The sequence below is a fragment of the Polyodon spathula genome, chromosome 52 (genome assembly GCF_017654505.1).
Source record: "Polyodon spathula isolate WHYD16114869_AA chromosome 52, ASM1765450v1, whole genome shotgun sequence".
Taxonomy (NCBI): Eukaryota; Metazoa; Chordata; class Actinopteri; order Acipenseriformes; family Polyodontidae; genus Polyodon; species Polyodon spathula.
The window spans coordinates 1,188,292-1,200,266 of record NC_054585.1 but is presented as its reverse complement, the minus strand read 5'-3'; the positions used below and the strand labels follow the sequence as shown (position 1 = coordinate 1,200,266).

Sequence of the window (11,975 nt, the reverse complement as noted above, 5' to 3'; positions counted from 1 at the left end):
CAAAAGCATTGTACATGTACAATTTCTGGAGCCCTGTTCCCAAAGTAGTTTTACATCTCAGTTCTGATAATTTACTATATAACGTACAGAAAATTGCACTGAGTTTTGGGATAGTCCCGAAAATCTGAAACAGTCAATCAGAGTCAAACTGTGAACCTGTCAATGCAGCTGTTAGTGCTATAGATAAACCCAACCCAAGTCATTACTTTTGTATCTTGACAGATACCAATTAAAACTATGAACAGAAAACTAGAGCTCAAGGGAAGATACTTTTTCACTATTGTTATTGAACAGTAGTGTGCCTAATGTTTTAGCAGCAATACACAGATCTGAGTAACTGTTCCGAGTCTGCTGTGCTTTAAAATCAACCTAGTAGCAGACTGCCCTCTGCTGGCAACTGTATGCTATTCCTGGACAAGAGAAAGCTATACATTTTGTTGTATTTTATAAGTATTCCAGAGCTATCTCCGGCTCACTTTGCTGTGGGGAAGACACAACAAAGAGTGTGGGAGAAGCCACGCCCCTTTAGCATGCTTATAGACAGCGATATTTACGAAAGCACTCCCCATTGTTCTGCCTGCAGTGCGTTACCTGGATCCCCTCTATCCTCTCCGTCACCACGTAGGCATGGTGCATGGCGATGAGAGGCACCTTCACTCCAGCCATCCTGCCCAGCCTCTGCGCCCACACGCCTGTGGAGAACAATCACACACACGCTCACACCAGGACTGGGGTCCGTCCCATTCCCAATCGCAATTCCAACTCCTGTTCCCTTTTAATCAAGTCCGATTCCTTTTACGACACAGGCTTTATTGAGCAAACACATATACGACTTGTCAAACACACAAGAACGGGAATTGATTTTAAAAAGGAACTGAGGAAAAGGAATTGACCCCACCCTGGTTCACACACCACATTTCCTAGGCTACAGAAACATTACGAAATAACAAAACCGTGTTCGTGGGCATGCAGTTACAATGAATTATAATTATTAATGTGGTTTATATACTAGATAAGCAAGTAACCTTTTATTTTTGTAAAATCTTGGGGGATCAAGCAATACCAAAACCATTAAGATGTTTCTCTTGTTATTTTTGAATATAATAATCTTTAAGGGTTTTTTTTTTGTAAATCTCATTTTAATAAAAATACAAAGGCCCTTTTAATGTGCATCTCAGATGTAACATTTCTGATTTCCTTAAAAACTAGTAAGACAACACGTTCTACCTATTTTAAATGTGTGATTAGTACATGACACAAACAATGTTTAATCTCAGGAGGGATGTACTGGTCTAAAATCGAGATAATGGGTTTTAGAAAAAAAAATGAAGACAAACAGGAACATTTAAAATCGGATTCTGACAAAAAGAAAAACAGAGCCAATAAAAAGGATGCATGTATGGCTTGACTGATTAAAATCAAGCATGTGACTTATACAAAGTTTATAACAATACTAGTGTAATTTTCCTTTCACAAAGGAAGTACCGGAATATCTCCGAAATGGAGCTACCAATAGAAACACTAAGTCCAAAATAATACAGGAGGTTTAAGGAACAGAACAGAACAGAAAAGTTGACCCAGTCCGCCCCCTTGTGGCAAAGAAACATCACAGTCAACTAAACATCTATACGAGAGCTGTTTCATTGGCTGGGGAGTAAGGTGGACAGGAGACCCATTCCTTTTGTGTGGGTCCAGAACACTGGAAAACGACACACAGATACGAAGCACCCGATGTGAAAGTGTACTGATGAACACCACTGATTAATCTGCTGGATAATGGATGATGTGTAAAACTGCAGTGTGCCATAACAATGTGCAATTTTGTAAATATAAATGTTTGGGGTTTATTTAAAACATATTCCACAGGTTAGCTGTTTGCTTATCTTAACTAAAGGGGTTATGGCTAATTCAATAATACTATATATCTTACCGGAGGTGCATTTCCTTTGGCTATGACAATGGGCTCTTTATGAAGTTCATGCCTTACTTTACGGTAGTCTGTTACACGCACACTTCCTTGGTCACTTTACCCCAACAGTGACTGCTGGTTCACAGCATGTCATAGTCTAATATCAAGCATTAAGGGGGACATTAAGGAAAGTGTCTAGTTGGTTAATGACAGAAGACACTGACGGGATGGTAAGAAGCCCATTCTCCAGGTGAAATCACATAGGAAGTGCAAGGCTACCTGAAAAAAAGAAAGCCTGAAAAGACAGCTTTCTTTAACCTAGTATACTTCATGTTCAGATATGTGTTAATGGGAATACAGCTTTGCTTGAGAAGCAAGACCTAAATACTAAATGCTATTGTATGGCACAATAGATTTATGAAAGTATATCATGCAAAATAATAATTTAAAAAAAGTAACCAATTAAAATGACAAATGTTTTGACTGAAGACTGATACAATGCCTTTTATTGTTTTGAAGAAACTGAAAAAGACTTCTAGTCAAAAAATCAAGGCTTTTGTGAGTAAAACACATTTTTTTTAAAACTACAATGGTCACTATTCCATTAACACACCAACCAGCTCTGATTTCCCATATTCCATTGCCTGTAAAGGAAACCGTGATGTGTGTTACCTCCACAGTTTACCAAACAGGGTGTGTGGATCGTGCCGTACTCAGTCTCAACAGCCTTCACTCTTTTCATCCCAAAATCATCTGTCTGGACCTGGACTCCTGTTACAGGACAGTTCTCAATTACCTGGAACAAAAAAAGAAAATAACACACTTTGCATTACGTTGTTTCTGTTGTAACACGGTCAATGTCTCTGCTGTTCTAACTGTATGACTAGTGCAGTGGTTTGAACCAGAGTAATACATTGTGAACAACATGTGGCTGCAGTATTTTGAACTAGTTGGAGCCGACGCAGTTTAGAATGGGAAAGGCCAGCAAACAAAGCATTACAATCATCTAGTCAACAAATAACAAAAGCAGGAACCAACATCTCAGCATCTACTAATCTACAAATTGCATAGTGCATGGGAGATAAGGAATCATTTCAGCAACTGTATTCTCTTGAAAGTGGCACGGCTTTATCTCAGTATTCAGTATTCTCTTGAAAGTGGCACAGCTTTACCTCAGTATTCAGTACCCTATTGAAAGTGGCACGGCTTTATCTCAGTATTCAGTATCCTATTGAAAGTGGCATGGCTTTATCTCAGTATTCAGTATCCTATTGAAAGTGGCATGGCTTTATCTCAGTATTCAGTATCCTATTGAAAGTGGCACAGCTTTATCTCAGTATTCAGTATTCTCTTGAAAGTGGCACAGCTTTATCTCAGTATTCAGTACCCTATTGAAAGTGGCATGGCTTTATCTCAGTATTCAGTATCCTATTGAAAGTGGCATGGCTTTATCTCAGTATTCAGTATCCTATTGAAAGTGGCACAGCTTTATCTCAGTATTCAGTATTCTTTGAAAGTGGCACAGCTTTATCTCAGTATTCAGTACCCTATTGAAAGTGGCATGGCTTTGTCTCAGTATTCAGTATCCTATTGAAAGTGGCATGGCTTTATCTCAGTATTCAGTATCCTATTGAAAGTGGCACAGCTTTATCTCAGTATTCAGTATTCTTTGAAAGTGGCACGGCTTTATCTCAGTATTCAGTATCCTATTGAAAGTGGCATGGCTTTATCTCAGTATTCAGTACCCTATTGAAAGTGGCACGGCTTTATCTCAGTATTCAGTACCCTATTGAAAGTGGCACGGCTTTATCTCAGTATTCAGTATCCTATTGAAAGTGGCACAGCTTTATCTCAGTATTCAGTATTCTCTTGAAAGTGGCACGGCTTTATCTCAGTATTCAGTATCCTCTTGAAAGTGGCACAGCTTTATCTCAGTATTCAGTACCCTATTGAAAGTGGCACAGCTTTATCTCAGTATTCAGTATTCTATTGAAAGTGGCACGGTATTCAGTATTAAAGTGGCATGGCTTTATCTCAGTATTCAGTATTCTATTGAAAGTGGCACAGCTTTATCTCAGTATTCAGTAGAAAGTGGCACAGCTTTATCTCAGTATTCAGTACCCTATTGAAAGTGGCATGGTTTTGTCTCAGTATTCAGTATTCTCTTGAAAGTGGCACGGCTTTATCTCAGTATTCAGTATTCTATTGAAAGTGGCATGGCTTTATCTCAGTATTCAGTAGAAAGTGGCACAGCTTTATCTCAGTATTCAGTATTCTATTGAAAGTGGCACAGCTTTATCTCAGTATTCAGTACCCTATTGAAAGTGGCACAGCTTTATCTCAGTATTCAGTACCCTATTGAAAGTGGCACAGCTTTATCTCAGTATTCAGTATCCTATTGAAAGTGGCATGGCTTTATCTCAGTATTCAGTATCCTATTGAAAGTGGCACAGCTTTATCTCAGTATTCAGTATTCTCTTGAAAGTGGCACGGCTTTATCTCAGTATTCAGTATCCTATTGAAAGTGGCACGGCTTTATCTCAGTATTCAGTATCCTATTGAAAGTGGCACGGCTTTATCTCAGTATTCAGTACCCTATTGAAAGTGGCATGGCTTTATCTCAGTATTCAGTATCCTATTGAAAGTGGCATGGCTTTATCTCAGTATTCAGTATCCTATTGAAAGTGGCATGGCTTTATCTCAGTATTCAGTACCCTATTGAAAGTGGCATGGCTTTATCTCAGTATTCAGTATCCTATTGAAAGTGGCATGGCTTTATCTCAGTATTCAGTATTCTCTTGAAAGTGGCACAGCTTTATCTCACCATTCAGTATCCTATTGAAAGTGGCATGGCTTTATCTCTGGGGGGCATTTGTATAGAAAATAAAAAAGCTGAAAGCGTACGGTAGCCCCCCTTGCAGTGGCAGCCCTGGCCAGGGTGGTGCAGGTTCCAGCTGGGTCCATGGTGCCATCCTTGGGAACATACAGAGTCCCGTACAGGTCTTCCACATTCATCAGTGGATACAAATCCTTCGTCTCAGCGGGAGACAGCACATAGGATTCAATCCCATACACCTTCCCGAGCTGAAATAATGACCAGACAACCAGTTCACAAGGAAGCATTAACATCATGGTGCAATTTAAACTGGGTTTAAACTTTATTATAAGTCAGGTTCCAGTTGTAACCTATAAGCAAACAACTACACTTATAATTTTTCTGTGCACTCAGAATGTAATGACATTTAAATCCCAACAGGTTCAACATAAATCGATAAAATGTATTAATATCAGCTTTGTCCGTTTGTTTATATTTAATGACTTTTTTAAGTGTTCAATGGCTATCTCTAACAGTGCATTTTCTCTTGCAATTTTACAGACCCATCAAAGAATGCATTTGTTTTTTAACCAGTCTACTCTTTTGCCCTTAAAATCTCCGTTACCCTATGCAAAGCAATCTAATTTCACATGCTTGTTGTACGATTGATCAGCTGTAAAGTCTCCTAAATCATTTTTAAAAAGGTCTGCCTGTGTTGTAGGGGACGTACTGTCATGAGGCGCTTGTACTCATCCAGTCGCTGCTTGTTGGAGGCGATGAAGAGCCCCCCGTTCTGGATCCAGCCTGTGTGGAGGCCCGTTTCCTGCTCTAGGTCACTGCTCACAACCTGCCGAGTGTGGGCCAGCAGCTCCACCTCTACATCGCTAGGCCGCAGCTGCCACAATAGACCTGCAGGAAAGAACGCAAACAAAAAAAAATGACTTCAAGGGATACTTTATGTCTATATTTTCATGTTATTGAAATTACCAACCTGTTTATTTTCCTATTATGTGTGCTCTCTATTGTTGCTTCATATTTACCATGCTATGCTTACTAAATATTCCAACAAAAAATACATTTTTACAGGCATACTTTCAACCACAGTTTCTGAAGTAAGGCGTTTTGAAAAACCCCTAAAGGTGTGCAGCTGTCATTGCAGCTGTCTCCTCAGAAACTATTTTTGTACAGAGGTTTTTCAATTCAAAATTGTAGAGATATTAAACAACTAAGAAAGTCAGCAGTCCGAGTTGGTTGAAATAGGCAATGAATGCAGCACCCTCAACCACCACAATCTAGCAGGTGTGGTCCACCACTTTTCCAGGCTGCTGTACTTTCTAATTATCTTGTCACATTGCCTCCACTTACAATTCAACACAGGGCTTAACTTCTACCTTACACTGAACAACCAATATATTGTCATTCCCTACCCGCTGTGTGCCAGGTGGTCCCAGCAGTCAGGCGGTCCCTCTCTAGGAGCACCACGTTGGTCATGCCCATTTTAGCCAGGTGATACACTGTCTGGCAGCCTAAGCTACCTCCTCCAATCACAACTGCATCTGCTGACTTGGGAAGAGGCTTGGTAGGGCCACTGGTTTTGCCGGTTTCCTCTTTCAAGGTCTTGGCGTACGGGACGCTCTTCTCTGTGGTCTGTCCCGCTGCACTGCAGTACCAGCGGGAGGTGGTGGAGCGGGCAGCGCTCTGGATCGGCCAAAAGCAGACAGCACTGCGGACAGCAGTGCTTAGAAAGGCCATGGTGCCCTCTTACCTGCAACACACAGACAGCAGCAAAGGAGCAGAGTGAATATGAACTGCACACACGACTGAATATGGAGGTCATCTGGAGGTCTTTATTTGTCATTACAGAATGAAAATGAATTTCCCTTGGGAAGTTAGTACCTCCTGGAACTGCCTGCATACACATCTAACAGATTATATTGATTACATTGCCAAAAACAATTATCTTTAACACGCAAGATGTGGCCAAAAACACAAAAGTTAGAACCATCAGGATCATGAAAGTGTACCTCACCATGGCCTATACCTACTGTATATAACATAAAGCAATGTACAAGTCTCAGTGTGGCCTCCACACACTCCCTCTTCATTCTCCACAGGTAATGTTCTGCATTCTGTTTTCAGTCCAGATGGAATACTGTATATTTCTGTTCCCAAAAAGAAAGGCTGTTTTTTGTATTATTATTGTAAATATGTCCATAATATAGATCCCCTGCCGCAGCTGTAAATTAAAAACTACAGCTGCGTATGACTAAAAAGACAAGGACCATGACGAGTATCAGCAGCGTACAGAACAGTATACTGTAGGGTAACAATTAGCAATGACATGTTTAATCAAACATCTTTAACCTTAAACAAGGAGTTGAGCTGCTGCTTCTTAAAATACATTTGAAAGTATCATGAGGAAACTGACAATTTGGATGATCCAACCCGTCAGTAAATTTTACACCCTGTTTCGTGCAGCTCCTTGCAAAAATAAGAAAGTTAGCATCATTTTTATTTGTGGAACAAATATGTCCCTTGTACTTTAAAGGGTTAAGTGACTCCCCAGATACTGTATTGCAAAAACTGAAGTATATGTGCATTTCTGGAGAATTTTGGAATCGAGCCCGAACCGGGTATCTGTCAATGGAACCAGGTATTATGAGCCCGCTTCCGGTTCCCAAACTATTTAGAAAACATGTGCGTATGTCAATGTGTGAACTCCTCACAGCCGCGATCAGTCACTAGTCCAAAACAAAGACAACAAAACACAAATATACAGTTTTTTTTGTTGTTGTTTTTCACAGGGGATTTAATTCCCAACATAGGATAATAATTGCTTTATTTTCAGAGTATGCCACACATATAGACTCTGGGTCTTTGGACACCCACTGCTTCTGTGGGTCCTACTTTCATGACCTATAGGCAGCAACAGAATGTGTCCTCCATTTGAAAATTTCATATCAAGGTCTATTCCACCTGTTTCTGTGCAGCGCTATAGTATTTCAATAGTGCTTTTTAAACTGGACAGCAAAGTACTTTAGTGCTGTATGTGCTGCACATTGAACTCTGTCAGCGTGTGAAAGCAAGTTGAACAACATGCAGGAGGGGGTTTGAGTAGGAGACACGTTCTAGTTGGTGTAACTTTCCACTCAGTTCTGGTATAAAGTTTAACTAACTAAATACAACAGCAGGAGCTTGCTCAACTGATGCAGCAAATGTGAAACAGATGAAAATGCAAATTACCCCAAAGATCCACAGAACTGTTTTGTGTTGGGAATTAATTCTCAGCTTGTCAACAATCATGTGGATGCAACATAATGCTACAGACTGATCAGCTTGAACATTCGTGACTTGTACAGTATGTCCTGTAATAGATAGCCAAATATGCAACTATCCAACTCCTTGTACTATCCATGTTCCTGTATTCTCGTTAGCAAAAAAAAAAAAAGAACAAAAAAGCTGAAATGGTTATGAGGGTTGTAAATATTTGTATACTTTGGAAAAGTACACAATACATAACTTGTCTTGCTGCAGGTATTACAACTTGGAAGGAACATCCTGTAATGCGTTTAGCGACCATAACACAATGTACTGTATTTGAGATTCTGTATTTGAGCCCACTCAAAAAATGTTGTGTAAAAACATACAACTGTCCCTGGTTTCCTAGTGAAATAACACATGCTTTAGAGGCTGGGGACATCTGCAGACCTGGAGCATGTAAAACAAAGACACAACATGATTGCCAACAATTTCATGCCCTGAGGAATACAATTATACTTGTAATTAAAAACAAAAACTTAAATCTGATTATTTTTTGAGGTTTACTACTAATAACGTGAACGACCCACAAACATTCAGAAACTGTGACCAGCATACAATGTGCTGGTGTCTCATCAGATTTGCCCCAGAATGTGACATTTAATGATTGCATTACACTGAGAATAAAGACAGCACTGATGTCTTTAACAAGCATCTTATTAGGGCTAGTTTGGCACTTATCAAATCATTTATACAGATGCTGCTAAGTCCTGTAAAATCAATGATCAACCAGATATTGATTCTAATTTAGCTGTTCAAAGACAGCACAATATCACAGCTACATTTTAAGGAGGCAGTGTAGTCCAATGGTTAAAGTCCAGGGCTTGTAACCAGAAGGTCACTGGTTCAAATTCCACCTCTGCCACGGACGGTCACCGGTTCAAATCCCACCTCTGCCACTGACTGACTCACTGTGTGACCCTGAACAATTTACTTAACCTCCTTGTGCTCCATCCTGTGGATGAGATGTTAAATCAATGTCCTAGTGTAAGTGACTCTGCATATAATGCACAGTTCACAGCCTACCTCTGTAAAGTGCTTTGTGATGGTGTTCCATTATGAAAGGCACTATATAAAAGAAAAATAGACATTTTATTTGCGTACTATTAAAGCACAAAATGTACTGAAGCTATTCATGTGTCTTGATCATAAAGAAATCAGCTGCCCGGATAAATTGGAGCCACATTTTATAGGTAGCAGCATAGACTGTCGCTCAACCAAATTTAATCCCATCAATTTGAAAATCTGCTTATGTTGTCTCTATCTTTAAAGGAGGTGACCCCTCAAATTATAGACCTAGATCTGTAGTCCCAGTTATTGCCAAAGCATATGAGTTTAGTAATTAAACAATTAAAGAGTTTCTTAGAACAGAATAAGATCATATCAGATCATCAGTCTGGATTTCATTTGAAATATAGTACACAAACCGCAGTCCTTAAAGTGATTAGTGATATACCACTTGCTTTGGATGCTGGTAAATGTGTTGGTGCATTATTACTGGATGGATCTAAATTCTGTGGATAACACAATTTTGAGTATAAAATGATGTTGTTCAGGATTTACCGAGAGGGCTATGGATTGGTTCAAGGATTAGCTAAAATATCGAACACAAGCAATGAGAGTTGATGAACCTCTAGCAAGGGGGCACCTCAGAGTTCAGGCCCCGGACCAATCTTCTTTACCCTCTATGTAAATGACCTGGGATCTGATTTGGGATATTTGGGTAATACTAATATACATCTATATGCTGACGATCCTATTTTGTATACTGCAGGACACTCCATACAGGCAGTACCGAGGGAGCTGCAGACTGCATTTAATATTGTAACTTGACTACTTCAGGACAGGTTATTACTCAATATATCTAAGACAAAAACAATGCTGTTCTGTTCTAACAGGAGGAAGATTAGAAATCTGACTTGGGCTAGCGTTACATTATATGGCAAGTTATTAGAGAAAGTATTTTTGTAAACAGTTATATTGATAATTGATAAATGGTATTAAAATTAGGACCTAAATTAGGCCTTTTTGGAACAAAGCAGCTTTTTCACTCCACCAGGTTAATGTTTGTGACTGCTACTATTTTCCCTGTTTTTGTTTGCTTGTAAGCAGTCTCTGCATAAACTAGATGTTTTGTATCATTCATTATGCAGATTTGTGCCCCCACATCATTGTCATATGGCCCTCACTTACAAATTGGATTCTTTTTCATTGGATTGTTTTACATTTAAGGTCTAGCATTGGTTATAGTTTACGCTCTCAGGATTCTGTTCATTTGGCCGCTCTAACGGTTTGTACAAGCTTGGGAGCATTATCCTTTGCTCCCAAAGACATGCAATTGTTTCAATCACAGTATGAAGATGGAAGGTGATAATCTTTCTTTCTCTGGTTATAAAGATCAGATTTGGGAATCGGATGTGGGCATCTCCGAGGCACAAAGAGTTTAATTGTGATAGATAACAGTTATGAAGGGAGATTGCACAGCCTGTTTTCCTAAATGGTACCATGGTTATACAAGAATTAGCCCAGGAGAGACGGTCAATATCTTTGATGGAAAAGAAATAGTGAGGACTAGCTACTACAGCTTGATATTAACTGACAGCACTCCACTTTACAAGTCGGCAACCATATACAGTACAGGCATCTACATCATACTGAGTCATGCTGTATGTTTTTTAATACCTGGAAAAAATGGCAAAAGATCAATATCAATTCCTTTATATAGCCACAACAAAACAATTACTTTAAGCAAAAAACAGCAAGGCCTTACATCTGTCCCCTTTATAGTACATTATAAGTTTGTGCACTCTTTATAACAAAGATCTGCATGAGCCAAACATGAACCAACAAAGGCTAAAAGAACACTGGAAATGTTTCTGTGCACTTTGTATCACTCGCTTGATCCACAGCATTCACTGAAGGTTACAGAGTAACAGGTTGTGAAACTTGTTTTCTGGCTGCAGCTATGCACTCTGAAACTGATAGCGAGTCGAAGCAGCTCTCTTCCATGACTAAATGACACGTGGACAAAGCCGAGAAACCTTCCTTGGAACAGTTTAAGAAATATTGGCTGCAGCGGAAACAATAAAATGTAGGATCCAAAAACATCTAAACATGCAACAGATTTCCAAAATTCACAATGTCACAAACCATTTCCTTCTGAATTGAAAAAACACCAAATTGCAATTCTAAAACTACAAAAGGTACTGGTGTCTGTTTAAACTGACATCATCTTAAGCATCCCAAATTGGTTAGCCCAATTATTGTTTATTTCACCCCCACGCTGTCTCGGGAGGGATGAAGACAGACACACGCGTCCTCCGAAACGTGTGCCGTCAGCCGTCCGCTCCTTTTCACTCTGCAGGCCCGCCACGCAGTCACCTCAGAGCTACAGTGTCAGAGGACCACGCAGCTCTGGGCAACTTACAGGCAGACCCGCAGGCGCCCAGCCAGCCTACAGGGGTAGCTAGCGTGTGGTGAGCTGAGGACACCCTGGCTGACCCCTCATCCCAATGTGGACACGAAAATGACAGTGGTCACCTTCATTTACAGAACAACCTAGATCCAGACATTTTCTATGGAACATTCCAGATTTCAGAATACATGTAAACTAACAGTAGAATCAGAATGTGACCCTGGCTCTGGTTTCAATTTTCATCCCTGGCATATCATCAGCATATCGATTACCATGTCTTTCTGCTGGAAAATGTCATTTATACAGATTATATTCAAACCTCGCTGGCTCTCAAGATCTCTACACACTGCTTTTCAGTTACTGCATGAGATCTAAGCACTTTGGACCATGCTGACACCAGGAACCAACGAATACACTGACAACACTTTTAGGTGAGTCAGCCAGTAAGACACAAATGAACACTTTTTAAAAATATCCATAAGTTAACATCGTTGTTGTTAATATACTCAAACTGTGCT

The 11,975-nt window shown here is 39.8% G+C and overlaps 1 protein-coding gene across 1 annotated transcript in view; it reads right to left on the bottom strand.

Moving 5' to 3' along the window:
- Positions 1-11,975, bottom strand: part of LOC121307070 (sarcosine dehydrogenase, mitochondrial-like) — a 79,762-nt gene that overhangs the window by 65,930 nt on the left and 1,857 nt on the right. Inside the window, exons 3-7 of the mRNA XM_041239177.1 lie at positions 6,152-6,489; positions 5,455-5,633; positions 4,814-4,993; positions 2,582-2,705; positions 592-692 (exon numbers count right to left, since the gene is read on the bottom strand). Of these exons, the coding sequence (XP_041095111.1) occupies positions 592-692; positions 2,582-2,705; positions 4,814-4,993; positions 5,455-5,633; positions 6,152-6,476 (909 nt within the window). The 5' untranslated portion in view covers positions 6,477-6,489. The remainder of the gene's footprint in view (positions 1-591; positions 693-2,581; positions 2,706-4,813; positions 4,994-5,454; positions 5,634-6,151; positions 6,490-11,975) is intronic.